The 24,636-nt window shown below is 40.6% G+C and overlaps 3 protein-coding genes and 1 non-coding gene across 5 annotated transcripts in view; 3 read left to right on the plus strand and 1 right to left on the minus strand.

The window, feature by feature from the left end:
• Positions 1–751: 751 nt before the first annotated feature.
• On the plus strand, positions 752–1,690 carry LOC110594376 (olfactory receptor 2B2). Its single transcript, XM_021706017.1, has one exon. The coding sequence runs from the start codon at positions 752–754 to the stop codon at positions 1,688–1,690; it is 939 nt and encodes a 312-aa protein (XP_021561692.1).
• A 1,433-nt stretch (positions 1,691–3,123) lies between these two features.
• LOC103274798 (histone H2B type 2-E) lies at positions 3,124–24,229 on the minus strand. 2 transcript variants are annotated; one of them, XM_021706020.1, is made up of 3 exons: positions 23,840–24,216; positions 19,672–19,693; positions 3,124–3,151 (listed from the first exon to the last, which is right to left on the minus strand). In XM_021706020.1, exons 1-2 carry the CDS (start codon positions 24,214–24,216, stop codon positions 19,687–19,689), a joined length of 384 nt encoding a protein of 127 aa, XP_021561695.1. In that variant the 3' UTR covers positions 3,124–3,151; positions 19,672–19,686. The 2 variants fall into 2 exon arrangements, with proteins under 2 accessions (XP_021561695.1, XP_008070418.1); XM_008072227.2 differs by lacking the exons at positions 3,124–3,151; positions 19,672–19,693 and having other exon boundaries at positions 23,792–24,229.
• Positions 15,905–15,975, plus strand: TRNAG-GCC. The gene has a single exon. It is a non-coding gene; the product is annotated as a tRNA-Gly (tRNA).
• Positions 24,230–24,513: 284 nt separating the features above from the next.
• LOC103274799 (histone H2A type 1-D-like) overlaps positions 24,514–24,636 on the plus strand; it is a 430-nt gene continuing 307 nt past the window's right edge. Inside the window, exon 1 of the mRNA XM_008072228.1 lies at positions 24,514–24,636. This exon is cut by the window's right edge and continues 307 nt beyond it. Within this exon, the coding sequence (XP_008070419.1) occupies positions 24,526–24,636 (111 nt within the window). The 5' untranslated portion in view covers positions 24,514–24,525.

Genomic DNA, 24,636 nt, shown 5'->3' on the forward strand with positions numbered 1-24,636 from the left:
TTTTGTTTTTTGTTTGTTTGTTGAATCGAGGTCTTACTCTGTCACCCAAGTTGAAATGCAATGGCAGGATCAAAGCTCATTGCAGCCTCTACCTCTTAGGCTCAGGCGATCCTTTCCCCTCAGCCTCCTGAATAGCTAGAACTATAGGTTCACGCCACCATGTCTGGCTAATTTTTAAAATTTTTTGTAGAGATGAGGTCTTGCTATACTGTCCAGGCTGGTCACAAATTCCTGGGCTCAAGAAATCCTCCTGCTTTGGTCTCCCAAAGTGCTAGAATAATGTGTGTGAACCACCATGCCTGGCAACAATTTGAATTGATCCCCACAACATGGGAATCTCATTGGCATTAAGGAGAAAATAAAATGAATTCAAATAACAGGAATTATATGTATATTTACCCAATAGTAGATATCCAGGTATAAAAAATGCGAAAAATGCATTTAAAGAATAATAAAATATCAAAGGATAAATTCTGGGAATGTGGAAACTGAAAATATACCTTAAAATTCTTGAAATTCACTTTATTGATATAATCTTACAAAGATACAAGCATTTTTGAAATACTTGGACACATAAATATTTATGCTTTTATCAATACTTTTTTTACATTATTAATAAGATCAGTCTGCAATGTTATGTAAATTGTTAGCTAAATTATTATAACTAACTGACATAGTCAATCAATATGTGTTTATTTATTAACTTACTGACCTTATATATTGCAGGGAACCAAGAGTTGAATGATTTAACATGAATTGGATAAATGAGAGTGTCCCACAGGAGTTCATTCTGTTAGGTTTCTCAGATCGACCATGGCTAGAGCTTCCACTCTTTGTGGTGTTCCTGTTTTCCTATATCTTGACCATCTTTGGCAATCTGGCAATAATTCTTGTGTCACGACTGGATTCTAAACTCCACACTCCTATGTATTTTTTTCTTACAAATCTCTCATTCCTGGACCTCTGCTATACTACAAGTACAGTTCCACAAATGCTTGTGAACATACGCAACACAAGAAAGGTAATTAGTTATGGTGGTTGTGTGGCTCAGCTTTTCATTTTCCTAGCCTTGGGTTCCACTGAATGTCTTCTCCTGGCTGTCATGTCCTTTGATAGGTTTGTTGCTATTTGTCGGCCTCTTCATTACTCCATTATCATGCACCAAAGGCTCTGCCTCCAGTTGGCAGCTGCATCCTGGATTAGTGGCTTTAGCAACTCAGTATTGCAGTCTACTTGGACCCTTCAGATGCCACTATGTGGTCACCAAGAAGTGGATCACTTCTTCTGTGAAGTCCCTGCACTGCTCAAGTTGGTCTGTGTTGACACAACAGCAAATGAGGCTGAAATATTTTTTATCAGTGTACTGTTCCTTCTCATACCTGTGACATTCATCCTTATATCGTATGGTTTTATTGTCCAAGCAGTGTTGAGAATACAGTCAACTGAGGGTCAACGAAAGGCATTTGGGACATGTGGCTCCCACTTAATTGTAGTGTCACTTTTTTATGGCACTGCTATCTATATGTATCTGCAACCACCATCCCCTGCCTCCAAAGACAGGGGAAAGATGGTATCCCTTTTCTATGGAATCATCACACCCATGTTGAACCCCCTTATCTACACACTTAGAAACAAAGATGTAAAGGGAGCTTTTAAGAGGTTGTTTTTAAGGGTCTTAATCCAGAAATAAGGATGTTTAAATAATAGGTCTTGTTAAAGACTTGAATAACTTACAATTAGATTATTTCCAAGTTGCTTTATTCTCATTACTCTTAGAAATAACTATTATGATGATTTCAAATAAAATGCCACTGACAGAGAACCGCATCTGTTTTCTATTACCTAGACATATTCATTGCACAAATCCTGATAACTGGTTTTTTTTGTTTTTTTTTTTTGAGTTGGAGTCTCACTCTGTCACCCAGACTGGAGTGCAGTGGCCGCTCCCGGCCACCGCAGCCTCGACCTGCTGGGCTCCGGCGATCCTTCCGCCTCAGCCTTCCAAGTAGCCGGAACTACAGGCGTGTACTACCATGCCCGGCTGATTTTTTGATTTATTATAGAGATGAGGTCTCGCTGCCCAGGCGGGTCTCGAACCCGCGGGCTCAGGCAATCCACTCACCTCAGCCTCCCAAAGGTGCGGGATTACAGGCTGCGCCACCAAGCCCGACTGATAACTGGTTTTTATGAGCCCCCACAATAGAGTAACAAAATCTTTAAGGTCTCAAGTGTTATACCACTGGTTTATATAATTGGGAAAGAGTCTTTGACTTCTCTGAAACTAGAATAAAAGCTTAGAAATCTTGTCCCTAGGGAAAAAACATTTTATGCACATACGGATACATTCATACTTACACATATGCACAAATTAATATGGCACAAATCATTTTTCAGACAATTGTAGAAGACCTAACAGAAGTCTGTAAAAATCAACTATAGCCTCTTCTGAATAGCCCTAGCTTAAATTTTAACATTTTTCCACATCAGTATAACACTAGAATCCCCAATGGCTTTTCCTCATAGTTTTGCTTAGATTTCTCATTCTCTCTTTTAAAAAAAACTCTAATCTCATGGCAGATTAGATCATCCATTCTCTTGGTTCTGCACTTTCCATTTCTTCCAAATTGACGTGTCCTATTCTATTCCATCTACCAAATAAAACTATAGCTACATTTTAAACCTAAGTCAAATAACTTCTTTTGATTTTTTTAAATGATTTTTCTACTGTATATATTATCTTTCTTCTTTTAACCCCTAAAGCATTTAGTTTAAATCATAAAAGACATTATGTGATGAGGACCACTGCTTGTTTAATGCACTTTTCTTGTGTTAACTCCATGTTAGTTTTTTTGATGTACTTAGTTTAAATCATAAAAAAGCACATTATATAATGATGTTACACTGCTTATTTAATGTATTTTTCTTGTGCAAGAAAAGTTTGTTAACTTCATGTTAGTTCCTTTTGAGATAGCATAGAGTGTAATTTACACTGTCTCCATATGGCCTTCAGAATCCATAAAAGTACTAAAGAAAATACTTACTCACTATAAGTTGATATTTGATTTTGTGATTTATTGCACTATAATTATTTTAAATTCTTTTTCAAACTATTTTCTTCTACCAAATATATCATAAAAAAACAGAAAATGAAGTAACTAAGAACAATTAGAATGTTTCTCCAAAAAACTTTACAATAATAACATACATTTTTACCTCAGTGTGGTTTTAATACAACAAGGTAGATTGGTAGCAGATAGCAGACACTCTCACTGTTGTCCTGCTCATTGTGCCCTTCACAACGTATCTTTCCTTTAATAAGTCTATCTTTCTGAATTAAAAAAAAAAAAAACATGGTGGATCTTCACATTTTAACATGCATCAAAATCACATGGTGGACTTTTAAAATCTCTGTTGTTGAGAATCACCCACTCCCAGAATTTCTTTTTTTGTTTTGTTTTGTTTTGTTTCTTTGAGTTGCCCAGGCTGGAGTACAGTGGCTTGCTCATGGCCACCCCAGCGTCAACTTGCTGGGCTGTGGCAATCCGTCTGCCTCAGCCTTCCAAGTAGCTGGAAATAAAGGCTCGCACTACCACACCCGGCTAATTTTTAAAAATTCATTGTAGGGATGATGTCTTGCCAAGTAGCCCAGGCTGGTCTTGAACCCGTGGGCTCAAGCAATCTGCTCACCTCGGCCTCCCAAAGTGCTGGGATTACAGGCTGAGCCACCGAGCCCGGCCCCAGAATCTCTAATGCAGTAGATCAGGGGTCTGAGACTTGACGTTTCTATGAATTCCCATGTAATGCTGATGTTGCCTATCAGAGGACCATACTTTAAGGATGGTTAAAATAAATAAAGGTGTTTTACTGGGTTCCTATTTTTTATTTCTATTAATGAGAATTATAATTAAAGGGGAGATGAGAACAAAACATTGAAAGAGTATATTAAAGTATGAAACTGCATTTCCTGGTGAAAATGCATTCATATCCAAATCCAAATAAATGATAAAACAGATTTCTGGAGACAAATTTTGATGTCATCTCAAAGTCAATGTCAGTGCTTTTTTGTTTGTTCTTGGGCTGGGAGTCTAACTCTGCTGCTCAGGCTGGAGTGCATGATCACGATGATCATGGTTCATGGCAGCCTTGACCTTCTGGACTCAGGCAATTCTTCTACCTCAGTCTCCCAAGTAGCTGGGGTTATAGGTGCGTGCCATCAAGCCTGACTAATTTTGTGGCGACAAGTTTTCACTATATTGCCCAGGATGGTATCGTACTCCTGGGCTCAAGCAATCCACCTATCGGCCTCCCAAAGTGTTGGGATTACGGCATTAACCACCACCCCCAGGCCAATCAATGTCAGTGCTTTTTAAAGAATAATAAGAAAATAGTAGAGAAACCAGAGTGATGGAGGTTGAAGTGTTTCATATCTTCTAAAATTAATTGATTCTATACATTGCATACTGGTAGGTTTTAAAGTAGTTCATAACAAGACTCCATAAATACTTTGCTATCAGATAATTTGTGATATCAATTATATATATATATAAATTATATATATATTATATATATATTATATATCAATACTGGATTAATTTAGAAAAATAAATAATAAACTACTTCATCTATTTTATAGATGTACTAGGCTAATATAGTGAAGAAATGTTTCTCATTACACTTTTGTACAATATGGAACATTAATGACTAAGATGGTAATGCAGTTCTGTTTGTTCCTATCTGCTTATAAAACCTCATTCAAAAGGTAATTAATAAAACATTACCACCATGGAAAGAAGGTACAATTGTTACAGGATTTGAGTGTTTTATCCTACTAGAAATATGCACGTATCAATAACTTGTATCATTTATTCATTTATTTATTTTGATTTGGGGGTCTCACTCTGCCACCCAGGCTGGAATACACTGTCACCATTATGGCTCCCCACAGGCTTGACCTCCTGGGCTCAGGCGATCCTTCTGCCTCAGCTTCCTGAGTACCTGAGACTACAGGAGTACACCACCAAGACTGGCTCCTTTATGATTGTGGGTCATAAAGCTCTCATTCCAGAGAGAGCACTGCCCCACATCTATGTGCTAATCACATTTCAACACCGTTGTCTATAAAACCTCAAGAGGACAGAGTCTGAAGGTTTTGAGACAGCTGGATATGGTGAAGATTCCTGGAGGATGACACACCTCCAGGAGGTGAGGGCACAGAAACTCCCAGCCCTTTCCCCCCAAATCTCGTCCTATGTATCTGTTCATCTGCATTCTTTGTAATATCCTTTATAATAAACCGGTAAATGTGTTTTCCTGAGTTTTTGAACCATTCCAGCAAATTAATCAAACCCAAAGTGGGGGCTATGGGAACCCCAGCTTGAAGCTGGTTGGTGAGAAGTTTGAGATCTCGACTTACAACTGGTGTGTGTATGGGGGGGGATGTGTTTTGGGGACTGAGCCCCCGATCTGTGGGACCTGACACTATCCCACAGGTCAAAATTGAATTGGAGGACACCTAGTTGGTGTCCACTGAAGAACTGATTGCTTGCTTGATGGTAGGGAAAAAACTCCCCTTACATTTGATCACAGAAGTCTTCTGTGTTGACGATTATTGTGGTGTGCGAGCAGAGGAAAACATAGCTTGAGAGTTTTTTTTTTTGAAACAGCACTTCAGATTGATTCCACCTCCTCTGTAAAGACTTCCTACACTCATGCTCACATGTGGGTATCCTATAATCCTCTACACTGTATCTTTAAATTACTGCCTTGTACCCTTAGCCATGTCTTCAAGGTATTTCTTCTTTTCCCTAACACTTGTTGCTTTAAGTTTGGGATTGTTTTTTCTTCATCATTCATTTTGTCACTCATCTGTGTCTGGTATAAGACTTTAGACATCTTGTCTCTCCATTAACTTGAGTGATAATTATATTTTTAAAATATATTTGTAAGCTATAGATAGTCCTGTATTCAGTTTCTGATTCCATTCATTATCAGCTAAGTATATGACAACAAGTAACTTAACCTCTTTATCCCTCAACTGAAAAAATTAGGCAATAATCTTGGCTCTGGAGTTGTGTTTTGTTTTGTTTTGAGAGATTCTTAGAGAAGTAAGTGCTGGTATGTAACAGGCACTCAGTAAGTTATTTGGTTTTGTAAATTAACAGGATTCTTTCAAAGTTCTTCAAATATACTTTACCTGCTAAAGAGACAAGTCCATTGATATTACATCAATCCTCTTCTCTGGGCTTCAGTTTCTCTGCCTGTAAAATGAAGAAAGTTAGGCCAGGTGACATCTTGAGAAGAGCGATGACACTAATTAATCTGTCTGCAAGTGCCACAAAGTGTGATCATAAGTCCTACATGAACTAGTTCAGTCAATCGCCTGCCTCCCAAGACTTGGGGACCCAAAACCTCAGAGGAGACCTTAGAACGACACTGATATTCACTACATGGAACCTCCCCACCCATTTCTGACATGGTTGTGCCTGGCTCATGCCTCTCTGACTCCAATCTCAAAAGAACTGTTGGTTTAATGGTTGAATGGCTATTACAGAAAACGTATCCATCCCACATAGTCGTTGCAGCAACTTTCAGGGCACAAGTATTTGCTTCAAGAGGCAGGTCAGAGTGTGTGGGCACAAGGGCTTCTTCTGTTCTCGTACACAGAGATGTGGGCATGAGGCCTCCTGACAGGCCTTAGCTCTGGTGACGCTCAGGTCCAGCGTCAATTCACTGGCTCCTGCTCGTGCTCCGCCCTCTGTGTTGTGACACAGTGTCTTCTGGCGCTTCTGATTGGCTGTTGCCTCACTCAGTCACCCGTCTCTTTCGCACCCATTCTTGGACTATTCTCTGCTTAGTGACCCAGGTTCTACCCAGACCCTACCCATGGAGTCTTGTTGGCTTCCGCTTCTTTTCAGCGCTCTCGAATGCCGAGAACTCACAGGTATATGAACTTGTTTGCGTTCCCTATTCTGTTTCATTCCTATATTGGCTACTAACACCACATCATTTTAATTGCTATAGACCCCAAAAGAAATTTAATTATCAGGTGAGGTGAGACAAGACCTATATTTTCTTTTTAATCAAAATTGTCTTATTCTTTTTGTTTTGATTTGCTTTGATTTGTTTTGTTTTAGAGATGGCCTTGCTCTATAGCCCAGGCTGGGGTGCAAATAGTGAGCAGTCTCAAATCTGGGATTCAAGGGATCCTTCTGCTTCAACCTGGGACTGTAGACATGCTGGGACTGTAGACATGCACCACCATGCCCAGCTAATTATTTTATATCTTGTAGGGATGGAGGTCTTGCTATGTTTCTCAAGCTGGTCTCAACCTCCTAACCACCTTGGCCTTACAAAGTGCTAGAATTACAGGCATGAGTCATGGCACACAGCCAAGCTTTATTATTATTTTTTAAAATTTATTTTAGAATTATAAGGTACATGTGAGGATTGGCTGCATAAGTAAATTGTGTGAAGGCAAGGTTTGGGCTTCTAGCGAGCTCTCTTCCCTCCCCCCTCCCCCCCAGTAGTGGACATTGTTCCCAATTGGTGGTTGTATGCACTTTAGCCCCTCTCCCTCCCTTCCTTCCTCCTTCCTTTAGGAGTGCTTAGGGTCTATTGTTCCCATCTTTGCACTCCTGTGCCCCATGTTTAGTGTCTACTTGGAGTGAGAACATGTGATATTCAGTTTTTTGTTTCTGTGATAGTTCACTTTTTGTTTCTGTGATAGTTCATTTAGAATGGTCATCTCCAGCTGCATCCATGTTGCTACAAAGGTCATGATTTTGTTCTTCTTTATGGTTGCTAGTACTCTGGATAAAGAAAATGTGGTACATATATACAATGGAATGCTGGTGAGCTTTATTTACTATAAAAGGGCTGCAACCTACAGAAATGAAACTTTGAAGGAGGAAAGGTGAGACAGGAATTTATGCTGAAGAAGTCTGGCTAAGTATACATATTCAACAGGTTATAGGAGGGTCTATGAATACTCTTAAAGAGTGCATGTACATGAGTAGTGAGCAACCATGTAACATACCTGAGTCCCATGTTCACTCTGGGGTAGAGACTTAACATTTAAAAGTATTACAATTAGGCTCCATCTGGCAAAAGGTGAAGAAGGGACAGGATGACATTCAGTGCACAGTAAACCAGCCAGAACAGTTGATATGTCAGTGGTCTCTTATCAAGAGAAAGTTTCTGAAATCAGTCTTTTGTGCAACAAAACTGTAGTTATAATTTGTGGAGCTGCAGAGGAGATCAGTTAGTCAGTGTCTGGTGGTCAGTGAGCTGCAATTGTGTCAGTATTGCTTATTTAGAGTCCAGTGCTTGGTTAGCTGCCAGAAAAAAGTAAAACAAAAACAAAAAACAAAAACAAAACGAAACAAAAACTTGTGGCAGGAAAATATAGTTTATTCTTAAAGTGTAGCTATGTGTGACTTCACCTTTGCTTGGCATGTGCTTAGGTCTTGTTTATACTTGGGTATATTATTGCCATAATGAGCCTGTTTTATAGGTCTTACAAATTTTTTAACAGTTTGTTAACGTTTTATCAACTTTTCATTTCTAACTGTGTCATAATGTATTCTTCTTTTAATATAGTCTTCATATCAGTTTTAACATTTTATTTATACATTTATGCATTTTATATCTATATTCATTAATAAGTTTAGCCTGGGAGTAGTCATTTGTCAGTCATTTGTGTGATTTTCCTAGCAGTAATCCAGGCAACAAAAATGGAGGTGACACAAGCCCCTTACAAACTGGGACTTCTTATTAAGACAATTCTTCCTGAGAGCTGGTACAGGAATTCAAAGAAAATGCTGCTTGTCACCTCATATCTTGGGATCCCAGTTTATTTGACTGGCTCCCTGAGGCAAGCCAGTACTTTTGCTCCCTAGCTGGCAGAGAACAGACAGAATGTTCTTACTGGTCAAAAAGCTAAGCTCTCAGGACACAAAACAAGATGAAAAGTGACCTTTATCTGTTTTTTGTCTCGGGGACTCACAGCGAAGTTTGTCTGAACAGATGCCAATCTAGTGAGAACTGTGAATTTACCAGTCTGTGAGGCTGCCAGGAACAACAGACTTATGGGCCTATGCCTGTGTTCCTGCCCTATGAGTCTCTTCTTTATGACACAAGACACAGAAGACAGAGATAAAGAAGGACAATAACCATCTCTAGTAGGGCAGGAAAACAAGAGAACTCATACCAAAAACAGCAACAACAGAAAACCACCAGAGTTGCTATACCCAAGAATTAATTCACACAAATGTTGTCTCCTGGTAATCTAAATTTGGGGTGGGGGAAAACAAAGGGAGACCATTCTCACCTTTGCTTGACTGAACTCTACAGGAAGAGATCTAGGAGACTGACAAGGTAAAAAAGCTTACACTGACTTTGTCAGGATCCAGGGTGTCTCAGCTGAAACCTCTTGAACAAGCAGAATAATTTGAACCTTTGCCCATTGCCAGAACTGTAGGGGAAGGAAGACTCCCTCTACCTCTTGAGAGTTTAATAACTGAGCGAATGAAATACACTGACAACAGGCAAATCAACAGAAGAAAATGTGTACAAATTATTATGTGCACAGGGGCATCACATGAAGGAAAAGTGAATGCCCAGAACCAGTGAAATCTAGAAACTTATATATACTCTTTTTCTAGGGGAGAAAGGGGAATGTAGGCAACTTAGGGGAGAGTAAATAATTTGGGGGAAAGATAAATAGGCCCTGAGAAGAATAGATAAGAGCCTTTGACAGTCTGTCCAGGTGGTGTTGACTTTCTATCTTGTGATACAGTTAATCTTCCTTGGATGATGAGATTCCTGGGGAGGGAAGTGAGGACAATTGATTTTCTTTTGGAGAATCTGTCTATACACAGATAAGGGGAGTTCAGAGACAGCCCTTCCCTGCATTTGGTGTTCCCAAGTGCCCTCAGTTTTAAGTAAGCAGCATACGAAAGTGGCATATTTTGGGTGTCTTTCCCCAAACTCCTTAGAATTCTTTCAACAAAAGACAGATTAAGAAGAGGAAAGCAAGAGAGCACAAGAGGGAAGACAAGTTTATTTATGTTTTACATGACATGGGAGATTTCATTAAAAAACAAAGACCCAAAGACTAGGGGAAAACTATTTTTATGAGCAGACATGCAGAAGTATGACTAAAAGACAAAAGAGTATGATCTAATGGTAGTAAACCAGAGAAACTTAGCAAGACCTGTTTGTTCAGATTCTTCTTGGTGTGTCTAGGTGACATTCCTTCCCTCCAGGTATAGGGCAGGATGCCTGTCACATGAGGGCCTTCAATGGAGAAGGGAGGAAAAAGTGAGAGAGTTATAGTCCTAAGTTTTATCTCAAGGTGCCATAGTTTGGGATAGCATTTCCTTCATTCTGCCATTCTCACAGTTGTTTTTTTGTTTTGTTTTATTTTTCCAGGTTTTGCCTCTGTGGTTTTCAAGTTGAGTCATTTCAGGAGCCACCAAAGTTACCTACATCATAACTTGTGTCCAGTAGGAAAGATTAGAACTTGCTTTTAGTCCTTCAGTAGACGTCCTTCCTTTCAAGGTGCCTGAGTATGTGCCCACTTGAAACAAAAACAGTATTGCCAGTTGTCGTGTGTTGAGTAGCTTATTCCTGAATTTCTTAACTAATCACTGCCAACAAGGTTCCTTAACTCAGTGTGGCATCACTTGAGAATTTGTTACAAATACAAATTCTTGGACCTTATCTTGTTACAACAAATTAGAAACTCTAGCGTTTATGGCCCCAGCAATCTGTGTATAATAAGCCCCCAGATGATTTTAATGCATAAAAAAGTTTGAAAATCACCAGTTTAAACTATGTAGAAGATCCTGGAAATTGAGCTCTTGTTAACTTGAAGAGCAAAGGATAGATGCTGAAGAATCAACCAACATTGTGCCCTTCAAGAATCTACTGCAGCGGGAAAATAGAGGGACTGTGACACCGAAACTATTATAGGAAGTGGCAGCTTTATTACGCTGGCCAGCTCAGCGGGCTTGAGGGGCTAATGCTTCCAGGTCGAGTCCCCCAGAACTGGAGAAGTGAGGTCTTATACCCCTGTTTAGGTAAGGGAGGGGGTCATGCTGAGTGTTTACATATTTCCTTTGGAATCTTACAAGGTTGTACTCAGCAAAATCAGATTTTTCAGAGAACAAATGGTTTCCAGGAAATGCAAAGTGTAGGATTGTAAACTGTTAACTTCAAAAGAGGGGTTTTGGATAAGTCTGTGAATTAGTTACTCTTTTGCATTTCCATGAAATGGCCAGAGACTGGCTATTTGGCTTTTCTTAAACAAAACCGGCCTGGCACCTGGTGGGTCTTTAAAGCTTGTCGCTTATCTTTCAAAAGGAAATACCTTTAACTGCTACCAATCCCTGCTTTCTGCCACAGGGTGAGTGGGAGAGAGACAATCTGTCATTGCCATGGGGCCAACTGCTGACCCCAAAGCAGTTACTCATGTGTTTCTGCATTCATTCACTCAATCATACAAGAAATATATTTGAGCATTTGCTCCATTCTGCCATACAACTATGTGAAAAACACCATGCTAAGGGATACTGAGAGGGGCATCTCAGGCAAGGTAGGTGGAAGCCAGTGCTGGGGCCACAGGAATAATGCAAGATTGCAACCAAGTAAGAAAGTAGAAAGACGTAAATTTATTATTCACCATTCACAGATTGGAATGAAGGCCGACACTCAGAGGCAAGTGTGGCCTTGAAGGGTCAAGAAATGGGTATATTTAAAAGCTTTTGGATAGAGAGATTTTGCCCCAAAGGAATGTCCAGGGCTGCGGGTCTTTGATGTTGATTGTAGTCACATGAGTCTTAGATCTTGAGGTCACTGGACATTATCATTTCTTGCCCTCAGATGGGTCTAGATGGGAGGAAACAAGGAGAGGGAGTTTTCCTGTAAGAAGCTTGTTAAACCTTTGCAATCCACAAACTCCTTGGCCAGCCAAGGGCTGATCTTTGATCTTCGCCTTGACAAGGAACCTGAAAGTTGACTAGACTATGCTAAATCATGAATTGAAAGGTTGGGTTGTTCTGGTCTTGCATCTGATGGAGATTTGCTGAGGGGGTGGGATAGCCTGCCTGCAGTAGGGTGCCTGAATGCTTCCTAAAACCTGCCTATTGGAAATTTATCTATCTGTGTCTAACCTGTGCTACATCCAAAGTATGTCAGTCAAGGTACACATGGCCACGATGAGGCAAAATGTGAACTAAGCTTATTCTAGGTTTCTATATAGCGGGAAGACAGAGAGGTTGTGACATCGAGACTGTTATAAGAAGTGGCAACTTTATTACGCTGGCAGGCTCGACCGGCTAACGCTTCCAAGTCAAGCCCTCTAGAACGGGCGAAGAGGGGTCTTATACCTTTGTATAAGGGGGGTCGTGTTGAGCGATTACACATTTTCTTTGGAATTTACAAGGTTGTGTTCAGAAAAATCAGATCTTTCAAAGAACAAATGGATTCCAGGAAATGCAGGGCAAGTAGGGTTGTAAACCGTCATCTTCAAAAGTGGGATTTTGGATAAGTCTGTGAATTAGTTACTCTTTTGCATTTCCATGAGAGCCGTCAGTCTTTGACCATTTGGCTTTTTCAAACAAAACCGGCCTGGTGGTCTTCAAAGCTTACCACTTGACTTTCAAAAGGAAATACCTTTAACTGCTACCAGCCCTCTTTCTGCCACAGGGTTAGTGGGAGACAATCTGTCATCCCAGGTGGTTGCCATGGGGCCAACTGCTGATCCAAAAGCTACTAACTCATGTGTTTCTGTGTTCATTCACTCAATCATACAAGAAATATATTTGAGCATTTGCCACATTCTGCCACATCTACAGATACTTCCTTTCAGATACAAATCATGTAATTCATTTGATGGGATCCAGGTCATGTTACCCCCAAAATATGACCCCTTGGCATTTGAGAAAACACCAGAAACAGCAAAATCACTCTCTGACCTTTTTTCCTGAAACAGATCATAAGGGAATTCTCTGCCTTTCTTCTAAAGTAGATCATAAAGTGGGTGAGTGAAGTAGCACCTTTTACTTTCATTCAAGCAGTGTCCTCCTTATTCCTGGAGGAAAACAATGTCCTTATCTGTAAAGACATGGGGATACAGAAGGATCTAAGCTAACAGGCTTCCCTTCCTAAGTTCCCCTCAGTTTATTACCATGAGATCATACTCCTTTTGTCCTACAATTATATTTCTCCCCAATTATCCACTTCTTCATCAATCTTACCATAGAAACACACAGGTTTACCTATATCTTTGACTCTTTATGTCTGAAAGCTCCTGTGTCACCTAAAAATCATGGTACATACATTTGTATGCTTTTCTCTTGTTAATCTGTCTTTTGTTATAGGGGCCTCAGCCACAAACCTTGCTATGAGTAAGGAAGGAAAATATATTGCCTTATTGATAAATACTTACGAGAGCATCTGCTAGGTGCCCATATAGTTTCAGAAGCTATAGATACAGCAGTGAACAAAATTGACAAAATTATTTTCTTTTTGGAGCATCTAATATGGTGAGTTGAAAATAAAGTAAAATGTATATATGTCAAAAGAAACTAACTACTATAAAGAAAAATACAAGGGGGGTAGGGTGTCTTTTTGTGCTAAATAGAGTGATCAGGCAAGTCCTCAGTGATGACATATGATTCACAGGTGAAGGATACTCAGAGGAGGAGTGAGAATAAGGGAGGTGGAAGACTTAAGAAAAATTCTAGGGGAAGAGCTTTGAGGGCACAGAGAAAAGACACTGCAAAAGCCTGTACTGCGCTTATGCTGGCAGTGCTCTGAAGATCTGCATGGTTCTTCATGGTTGGAGCGCAATGAATAAGGGTTGAAGTGGGGGAAATGGGGTGTGTGTAAGAGGAGATGAAAATGCAGATCTTGTAGGGCCCTATGGGTGATTTTAAGGAATGCAGCTTGGTATGTAACTAGTTACACATTATCCACTCCCTGCATCTAAGCTATGCCAAGTGGAATTTCCAAAAAGAGAGGAAGGAATTCCTGAAAAGGGAAGGAGTATGAATGAATGAATTAGTAGACTGAGGAGGATATTACTGATTAAATCCACTTTCCGGGTTAAAAGAGGAAGACCAGAGGTCCTAGAACTATAGGGATAGGAACGCTTATACTAGGTCCAAAATCTGAAATTGACTGTAGGTGTGTGTGCACATGCACAGGCTTCAGGGAAGGTGACTTAAACAACGGACATTTATTTCTCATAGTTCTGAAGACTAGAAAGCACAAGATCAAGGTACCAGCATAGTCTGCACTAAGGTGCCAGGATAGACTGGTTCTGGCAAGGGCTTTCTTCTTGGTTTGCAGACAGTGGTATTCATGCAGTGTCCTCGTGTGGCAGAAAGAGAAATCAAGTCTTTCCTTTATCTTCTTACAAGGCTACCAATCCCATTCATGAGAGTTCCACGCTCATAACTTAATCACTTCCCAAAGGTCCTACTTTCAAATATCACATTGGATATTGGGGCTTCAACATATGGATTTTGAAGAGACATTTTTCAACCCATAGTAATCACACTCTGTGAACCTACATGTTAATAGCCCTCATCCAAGATTTTCCAGTACCATGGTCAGAAACATGGGCCAGCCTCCAGAGTGGCAGGGAACGCTCTGAAGTCGCAGTTAAAGGGTTCCCACCTCTGAGAAGAACGAGGAAGGAACATTATGAGGCGCTATTCAATAAGAGCGAAACGCTACCTAAATATATATATTTTTAGAGTATACATTAAAAATATATATTTTTTAGAGTATACACCACTATTACTGGCATTAAGTAATGGTGAGCCTTCAAAGGAATGTTTAACCTCTGGGTTTGCCCTTGTTTGTAGTCAGGGTTGAACAGCAATCTACCTTAAAACGGAAAGGATTACCAGAAAAAATTAGTGCTTCAAAGGAAAACTATAGCACATCCTTCTGTGTCATCTGATTCTAATTCTATGGAAGTTTTGTTATAACTCGGTAAATTGTAGATAATGATGGCAATACAAAATAATTCTTTTCTGTAGACATGCAAATTCATTGTCTCGCGGTAAGGACAAAATGGATAGACATTTTCCCTAAACATGTTTAGGAAACATCTCCCCAAAACAGTTATGGCTTCATTTACACATTCATTTTAATATTCTAATCTATAAATACCGTCTGTTCTTTTAGGTCTCCTTTGAACAGGTAGTAACACTTAACCAATCGCCTCATTAATGAGTTGTATACAATATTTTAATTAGGGTTCATTTTTATATTTGTATGACAGTCATGAATAAAATTACCCTTTAATGGGACCTTTGAGCTAGATTTGCCTGGAAGGAGATTCTCCAAAACCATGGAAACCGAAGCATAAGGCAAACCCAAACAATTCTTAAATATGCCAACCGCCTCCGTTTTCTTTGCGGAGACCAGTAGAGAACAACACAAGGTTCCTGGTCGCCTTCTCCATACCTCGGGTTCCTCCTCTTCCCCTCCCCTTCTTCTTGTCTTTGAGTTCGCTTCCTCCTCGATGCTCCGCTCCCTTTTTTTTTATTTCTTCCTGCGCCTGTATCCGTTTTCTTATTCTCCCCTTCCCTCTAGAATCCCTGCGGACGTTGAGCCTTCCCACGGTCACAAAATGTCCTCCGTCTCCCGAACAAACTAGAAAATTGAGCAGGGCCGCTCACACATGGGCCAGCCTCCAGAGTGGCAGGGGACGCTCTGAAGTCGCAGTTAAAGCGTTTCTGCCTCTGAAAAGAACGAGGAAGGAACATATGAGGCGCTATTCAATAAGAGCGAAACGCTACCTAAATATCTATTTTTTTAAAGTATATATTAATACTTAAAAAAAGTTAAACGTTTCTAAAAGGGACAAGATCTCGCCCTCGCAGAAGCATTGGTGGTTCAGTGGTAGAATTCTCGCCTGCCACGCGGGAGGCCCGGGTTCGATTCCCGGCCAATGCAGTGTTCGGGCTCTTTTTTTTTTTTCTTCTCCTTTCCTTAAATCACGGGTCTATTTTTATAATGGAAGGAAAGTCTTTAGTTGCTTTAATCTTTCACAAATCTTGAAAATACATATTCCATTTCAAAAGTCGGATATTTTCTCTATTTGATTTTTGCCTTAGCCATACAACCTGACTACGTAATAGATAAACGAGCTTGAAGAATAGCGACAGGCTGTTTTTCCACAAAAACATCAGGTTTCTTTGCTTTCAGATTATTTACTATCAGTCTACTGTGAAATCATTTTCTTATTATAGGCATGAGTGTAACTAGTGGCCTTTGAAAAAAATTGGATTTGTTTACACGTACAGAAAGCAGTCTTCAGCAGAAAAGATAATAAAAATAAAATTTCAACGAGCCCAGTGTATAGCTAGCGTAGTGGTGCAGCGGAAGCTGCAGGAACTGCGGGACCCAGAGGCCGGGGGAGTGAAATCATCTTCTGCTAATTCTTTTCTATAGAAAATAAATAGATAAGTAAAAAATTGCAACCATTTAGGGCATAGGCTAACCAATCTTCTCATGTCTGCTTGTACAAACAAAAAAGCGACTGCAAATGACAGTATTCACATCATTTTCAGACGAAAATAATGTGAAATCAGAAAGCAGTTTCCAATTAAGAAATGTGAGGTGGCCCATCTCAGAGAGCAGGGAATTAATATCAAACCCGTCAGCTGAAAGACCTTCATTTCTATTTACAATCATTTTGTAAACAAAAATATAGGTTTAGAGTTCAAAGGAACTATATATAAGTAGCCAACTCTTGTTTTAGAGATTTGTTAAAGGAAGTTGGGAATTATTTCAAATAACAATGCTCCCAACTATCTCTTCCTCCTGCTCTGCTTTCTTTCTTAGCACTTATTTCTATGTAGCATAGGTGTATTTTATGTATTCATTTAGTATTTTCTCTCCCTTCAGAAGTAAATTCACAAGGACCCAAACTTTTGTTTTGGCACTGTGTTTGTGTGGCAGGAGGCGGCATATGCTCAAATATATTTCTTGTGTGATTGAGTGAATAAACACAGAAACACATGTGACTGATTCAGGATCAGCAGTTGACCTCACCTGGGCTGCCACTAGCCCAGCGGCAAGAAGGAAAGGTTGATAGCAGTTAAAGGTATTTCCCTTTGAAAGGCAAGTTGCAACTTTAAAGGCCCCTCACCCCCAGCGTCAGGCAGGTTTTGTTTAAGAAAGGCCAAATGGCCCAGAGACTCGCTATTTCATGGAAATGAAAAAGAGTCTTATCTAAAACTGCCCTTCTGAAGTTGACAATTTACAATCCTGCAGTTCCTGGAAACCATTTGTTCTTTGAGAAACCTAATTTTGCTAAGTACAACCTTGTAAGATTCCAAAGGAAATATGTAATTACTCAACACAACCCCCCTCCCTTACCTAAACGAGGGTATAAAACCCCACGTCTCCTGTTCTGGGGTGCTCGAGCTTGATTTGGATGCATGAAATTCTCGGCCCGCTGTGCTAGTGCTAGCCAGCGTAATAAAGTGCCACTTCCTGTAATAGTCTCGGTGTCACGATCTCTCTATTTTTCCTGCTACAGTTGTCATTGTACTTAGGACACACACTGCCTAGCACAGCCTGGCACATCTTAGGTACAGGTGATTTGGTAAATATTGGTTAAAAGTCACTATTTATAATTCACCAAACATCAGTGTTTGACATTATTCTTCACCTTCTTCTTTTACCTTTTAAAAAATTAAAGAGTTCAAAAGTGACCACACAGGACTGATCTATTATTTAACAGCATGACATATTCACTACAAATTTATTTTATACTTAAGGTGGGGGGACACTCATGAAGTGTAAGTACTCTCCAATTCCATCACCAATGCTGTTAGCCACCTTCTCAGGGCAACTCTATCATGAATTGATGTTTGCTGTCCTATTTTATTTTCACTCTTACCTACATGGCAATACAATTTCTATCTGAAATGAATTTTAAAACACTGTACTCTGTAACAAGCTTTCTAATCTCATGGATCACCGTGTGAATATCTAAAAGAAAAAAATTGCCAAGACAGTGGAACTTTACTCTCTATTTTCTCCTGGGTCTTATTTGACATAGGTTTTCAATTTGTTCTTGAATGTTGTGACTATAGACAAAATCTCCTTTCAAAGTGCTGAATTCACTCCTAATCTTTTACAAGGCACTAATTATTCTCTTTGAATAGTTTCCTATCTGCAAGCATAAAAATGAAAATGAAAAACTTACATAAAGATAGTTATTTTAAAAAGAAAGAGGTCATGGGACCTGAAAGCACACTTTCTTTGTTTTGTGAGAAGATGTTCAAATCAAAGAGAGTCACTAATGCTGAAAAAACCCTGACAGCCGGGCTCGGTGGCTCAGCCTGTAATCCCGCGCCTTTGGGAGGCTGAAGTGAGTGGATTGCCTATCCCGCGGGTTCGAGACCCGCCTGGGCAGCGAGACCTCATCTCTACAATAAATCAAAAAATCAGCCGGGTGTGGTAGCGCATGCCTGTAATTCCGGCTACTCGGAAGGCCGAGGCAGAAGGATCGCCGGAGCCCAGCAGGTCGAGGCTGCGGTGGCCGGGAGCGGCCACTGCACTCCAGTCTGGGTGACAGAGTGAGACTCCAACTCAAAACAAAAAAAACAAAAAAAACCCCTGACAAATAGAGCCAAGGAAGGCAATGAAGAGAGGATTTTTATGTTTGTATGTCTGATTATTGACTTTTTTTCTAGAGAATCTGATTTTAGTCGGATAAGGGAGATTCAGGGAGAGACCTTCTGTGCATTTGCTGTTTCTCAAATGCACAGCAATCAGCATAAAAATGCAGCATATTTTGGGTTGTATTTTGGAGACTCCTTCAGTATACAGTGTAGTGGTGAGGAAATATTTCCCCTTCTCTCTCTGAAGTTTCACTGAAAATCACTGACTAAAAGCAGATTAATAGGAGAAAAAAATATGTACTTATTTGATTACAGTTTTATGTGACAAAGGAAACTTCAGAATAAAGGCCCAAAGATAGAAGAAAATTTTCCATTTATTTTTGTTCTACAGAGTATAGACAGCCATGTAGAAATACGCTTGGACAAAACGGGTATGATGTAATGCTAATAGACTGAGTGGGGAAACTCAGCAAGGCCTGTCTACATAAATTCTTCTTGAGTTTTGTGAGCATGCATCTCTTTCTTCTGGATATGGGAAAGAAGTTTCTCTGGAATGGGGTTCTTATGACCTACTGTCAAACAAGGTATATTAGGCAACTTCTGACCATAAATGGCCAATTTTTATACAGAAAGACCAAGGGAGTGGGTAGCTAAGGTAATATTTTTAGGTTGTGGGTTTTTGAGAAGAAGGGATTCTGATTTCTCCAACTCTTGGCTTTAAGCGGTCCTCCTGCTTTGGCTATGGGGAAGAGGGATTCTAGTTTCTGTGGCTAGCCTTGGAGGAGAATGAAAGGCAAGAGGCAGGAAGGCAGGTCAGAGAGGAATTTTAGCTTCTGAAGCCTTCATTTTGGAGTATTGTTTTCTGAGCCCCAACAACATATATTAAAATATCTATTGTCCTTCATAAATGTATACAATAATGATTTGTCAATTTAAAATGATATTAACAAAAAAATCAGACAGAAGTAATGTAAGTTGAAAATAATGGATTTATTTATCCACATAACTATTCAATCCACCATAGATAACTCTAAACACTTTTCATCACTTTTACCTCATTGCTGTAAACTCACAATTTAAAATTTTTCTTTAAGTTCACTTCTTTACCTATTTTCTTAACTGGCAGAAAAGAATTCTTGAATGCCTGCTGTGTGTGAGACCTGGTGCTCTAAAAAGAGAAACAAAGTGAGGATTTAGAGAGCTGAAAAGGCCTGGCATTTAATCTGGGCTTTGGTTACAGGAGAGTTGTTTGATGAACAGCTTGTCATGGGCACAGAAATCTTTGTTAATATCCACAAATCTCAACTTCTGAAATGAAGGGCTTGAATTTTCAGCTTCAGAGATAAATGGCTTGATGAAGTCAGGAGACATTTTTTTGCTGTTTAGTTTGCACCATGTTATAATTTTTGTATCGTGGCCAATATTGAAAATTTAGAATGTTTCATATTAAAATGCATATCTTCTTGAAAAATTGGAAGATTTACTGTCCCTGTGCCTGCATCACTACAAAGAAGATATTAGTGAAAACACACTGCAGGTTTCGTGTTCTTCAGTTCTCTCAAGTTCCCACAGGTCCATTAGTTTCTACATTAGTTTGCATTCACGAATGTTCTTGGGCTATGGTTGTTCTTATAGCAGAATTAAGAAGACAGTGAAATACGGTTTCTACTATCTAGTTGGTTTTTCTTCAGTGTGCTGAGCCATTGTGTGCAACTGACTTTTAACTTCAGTTTTAAGAAATATCAAACTGTAACTTTCTCTGACAAATGTAACATTTTATGAAAGATAATTTGGAGTAGAGGGTTGGGATCAAAGCATGAAAAATGATTTGTTATGGTCTGAATTGTGTTCCCAAAAAACTCATATGTTGAAGTCTTGACTCCTAATGGGATTGTATTTGAAAACAAGGCTTTTAAAGGAGCAATTAAGATTAAATTAGGTTGTGTAGGTGTGGTGCCCTAACCTAACAAGATGGATGCCCTTATGAGAAAAAGAGTCACAGGGGAGAGAGCATAGACAGAGAAAAGGCCATGTGAGGACATAGCAAAAAGATGGTGATCTGGAGCCAAGGAGATAAACCTCATTGATCTTGGACTTCTGGCTTCCAGAACTGTAAGAAAATAAGTTTTTGTTATTTAAGCCACCCAGTCTGTAACATTTTTTAATGTCAGCCCTACAAAACTAATACAAATTATTTATTTATTTATTTTTGTTTTTTGTTTGTTTGTTGGGGGGAGGGGGGTTGGAGTCTCACTCTGTCACCCAGACTAGAGTTGCAGTGGCAGGATCACAACTTACCACAATCTCAAATTCCTGGGCTCAAGTGATCCTTCTGCCTCAGCCTCAGGAGTAGCAAGAACTACAGGTGCACACCACCACACCTGGCTGACTTCTTAAAATTTTTTGTAGAGATGAAGTCTTGCTATGTTACTTAGGCTGATCTTGAACTCCTGGGCTCAAGCAATCCACTTCAGCTTTCCAAGTGCTGAGATTACGGGAGTGAGCCACCATACCCAGCTATCTATACAGGCTTTATATTTGAAGTTCAGTCTGGCTGGATATAATTCTTGGCCCCCTTCTTCCTTTATTTATTTATTTTTATTTTTTAAATTGGAATCTCACTCTGTTGCCCACGCTGGAGGGCAGTGGCACGCTCACAGCCACCGCAGCCTCAACCTGCTGGGCTCAGGCAATCCTTCTGCCTCAGTCTTCCAAATAGCTGGAACTACAAGTGTGTGCCACCATGCTTGGCAATTTTTTCGATTTATTGTAGAGACAAGGACTTGCCAAGTTGCCCAGGCTGGTCTCAAGCCCATGGGCTCAGGCAATCCTCCTGCCTCAGCCTCCCAAAATACTGTGATTACAGGTGTGAGCCATCACACCCGGCTATACAAGTGTTTTAATAGGCAAGAGAGACTTTAGGGAGATTCTCAAGTATTTAAAGGTGAAGTAGGAGAAAATCTGCAAAATGACCGAGGATACCATGTGTACATTGATCTGTTCATGGTGGACTAACTGCAACTTAGTCATATGATTGTCATATTTGTAGGTCACGGCATATCTTCAAACAGCAGCCTAGAAAAATTAGGGATAACGTTTTTATCAGGTGTTCAGGTTTGCAAGAAACATTCAAATTATCTATCATTTTGAGGATCAAAACTAGAAATCATGATCATATTATTATCTATGTTAGGGTACAGAGTATTTGGGTTTTTTAAATTTTTTGTTGTTATTCTAACCAGATCACAAAACTCAACGCCACTTTTTCCCTCCCTCCCTTCTTCCCCATACCATGTTTTTTTTTTCCTTACCTTGCCCTTCACATGCATGCAAGGGTACAGAGTATTTGGGGTTTTTAAATTTTTTGTTGTTATTCTAACCAGATCACAAAACTCAACACCACTTTTTCCCTCCCTCCCTTCTTCCCCACACCATGTTTTTTTTTTTTTCCTTACCTTGCCCTTCACATGCATGCATGAATGACTCTAGGAGAAATTAACTTAAATCACGCAATTACAAGGAGACAGAAATTGTAACTCTACCCTAGGCCACGGTCAGTAGAAAGTTAAAGAAGCATTTCATTTGGGGCTGGAACACGCCTTAGATTTGTACTTTTGCCTTTTTGGCCACAAGATGGCAGAAGAGGGCAACATGTTTTACTTCACGCTCTTGGCGGGTAATTATCCCTTAGCTCTCTCAAGAAAGGGCGGCGGGAGCAAGAAACAATCTTTGAAAGAGAGCAAAGGAGGAATGAAGGGAGGGGACAAATGTGAAGCCTAGAAGTTAAGAGACGCTATAAAATTAGGGAACTGCTAATCACCAAGTCGAATAGTTTGTCGATGGGCTGTGCCGCCAACTCCGAGGCGCCAAACTTGAGTGACAAGGGGCACAGGGACTGGGGAAGGAACCTCATTTTAGGGAAGTGAACGTTAAACCTGTATACTGTATTTTGCAAGAACCGCTGGTCAGCTGGCATCATATAGGGGCTGTTTGTTGCCTGTGGCAAAGAAAAACTTGTCTTAGAGAGCCCCCACGCACAGTTTTAACGAAAGTGACGACAGGGAAATATAGGGGGAGAAAAGTAAAGAAATGATTTTGAAGTCTGGAGTAGGGTTGTGGTAGAGGGACTTATTGTTTTTCTGTTAATGGGGAAAATATTTACAGTAGCAATAATTTACAGAAGAGGGGGTAACGGGGTGACAGAGGTTGTTAACACTATAAAATGCAAAGACTTCAGGCACTTGAGAGTGGAGGAATTGAAAGTCTCCTCTCCCTTGCATTCTTAACTAGCCCACGCTCTTGAGTCACTCCTTCCTGTTATCTTGTACAGGGTCAGCTTCTCCAGACGCTGGGTTCTCTAACTCCCGTCGCAGGATTCCTAATCATAAGATTTCTCAAAGGTCAGTCTAAAAACGGTCTCCTGCTCTCGCAAATCCCGTCACTTTCTCCCCCCAATGCCACCTGATTAAACATTGTAAGAAAGAGGTTTTTCCCAAGTTGTTGGGTTCTTTGTTCGACATCTTAACCTTAGAGTAGCTCTTTTGACCTTTAACGTGCTACTATTTCACCTCAGCGTTATAATCTCTGTGGCACTGGCAGGGTTGGTGTTACAGTAACTATTCTCTAGTCTATGGGAAATAGACACCGAGAAGTCGATTGCGCCCAGAATCCGTCCGACTGCAGAAAACGGGAACAGTTATTTCCAGCTTCTGGCTCTTGGCTCCAGACCCTGGTGTATTCCCGCATAAAACGGCAAAATTCATTTAAACTTTCATAGAACCTCTTGGAAAAACACAGCGCGGGTGAGGGTTTCTGGCAAATTGCAGTGACTGGCGGGCTTTCCAAATGGAGCCGCTGCCCAATCAGAGGGGAACGTTACTTTCATTGAAAAAGCTTAACAAAGCGAAATATGGCTATCGTAGGTGAGAGCAAAACTGAAAGCTTCCTTTCCCCTAAGAGAATCAAAGAACCCAAATTGACTTGAGCGCCAGCCCAAATACACACCCCCAAATGCGTAGAGTGCTTTTTCCCATTTTTCTTTTTCCCATTATCTTCCCTCCTAAACCAACCTCCAGCCCTCCCGAAAGAAATTTGACTATAGGAATGCACCAGCTACTTCTTTTGAAAGTATAAGTGGCTCTGAAAAGAGCCTTTGGATTGTGGGAAGCTGCGGGCGAGCTCACTTGGAGCTGGTGTACTTAGTGACGGCCTTGGTGCCCTCGGACACGGCGTGCTTGGCCAGCTCCCCGGGCAGCAGCAGGCGCACGGCCGTCTGGATCTCCCTGGAGGTGATGGTCGAGCGCTTGTTGTAATGCGCCAGGCGCGACGCCTCGCCGGCGATGCGCTCGAAGATGTCGTTGACGAACGAGTTCATGATGCCCATGGCCTTGGACGAGATGCCGGTGTCAGGGTGGACTTGCTTCAGTACCTTGTAGACGTAGATGGAGTAGCTCTCCTTGCGGCTGCGCTTGCGCTTCTTGCCGTCCTTCTTCTGCGCCTTGGTGACAGCTTTCTTGGAGCCCTTTTTCGGAGCAGGAGCGGACTTCGCTGGCTCAGGCATAGCGGAAGAAGTAACAGCCCTCAAAAAAGAGAAGAATGGGAGCCAAGTGGGTCGTGTCCTTTTTTATTTACTCCCTCCTATGCAAATGAGATTGAGTAAAATCCTACTCTGATTGGAAATTACGTGTATGACGTAGATATCAATATCGTCCAATCAAAACACATTTTAAGATACTTTTTTTGGATTGTTTAAAAACGAACTGCAAGTTCAGCCAATGGCCTAGCTTCTTTTTCGCGCCCAGCAAAGGCTATAAAAGGTGAGCTTTTTGTGCTTTTCCTTTACTCACTTTTGACTTCACTCTGTTTCGCTATGTCTGGACGCGGCAAGCAGGGAGGCAAAGCTCGCGCCAAAGCCAAGACCCGCTCTTCCCGGGCCGGCCTCCAGTTCCCCGTGGGCCGTGTGCACCGCCTGCTCCGCAAG

The sequence above is a fragment of the Carlito syrichta genome, unplaced genomic scaffold, assembly GCF_000164805.1.
Source record: "Carlito syrichta isolate Samal-C Ts95f unplaced genomic scaffold, Tarsius_syrichta-2.0.1 Scaffold314889, whole genome shotgun sequence".
Taxonomy (NCBI): Eukaryota; Metazoa; Chordata; class Mammalia; order Primates; family Tarsiidae; genus Carlito; species Carlito syrichta.

What these genes read in the sequence shown, in the direction of transcription:
- LOC110594376 (XM_021706017.1), top strand. Translation starts at nt 752, where the DNA reads ATGAATTGGATAAATGAGAGTGTCCCACAGGAGTTCATTCTGTTAGGT.
- LOC103274798 (XM_021706020.1), bottom strand. Translation starts at nt 24,216, where the DNA reads ATGCCTGAGCCAGCGAAGTCCGCTCCTGCTCCGAAAAAGGGCTCCAAG.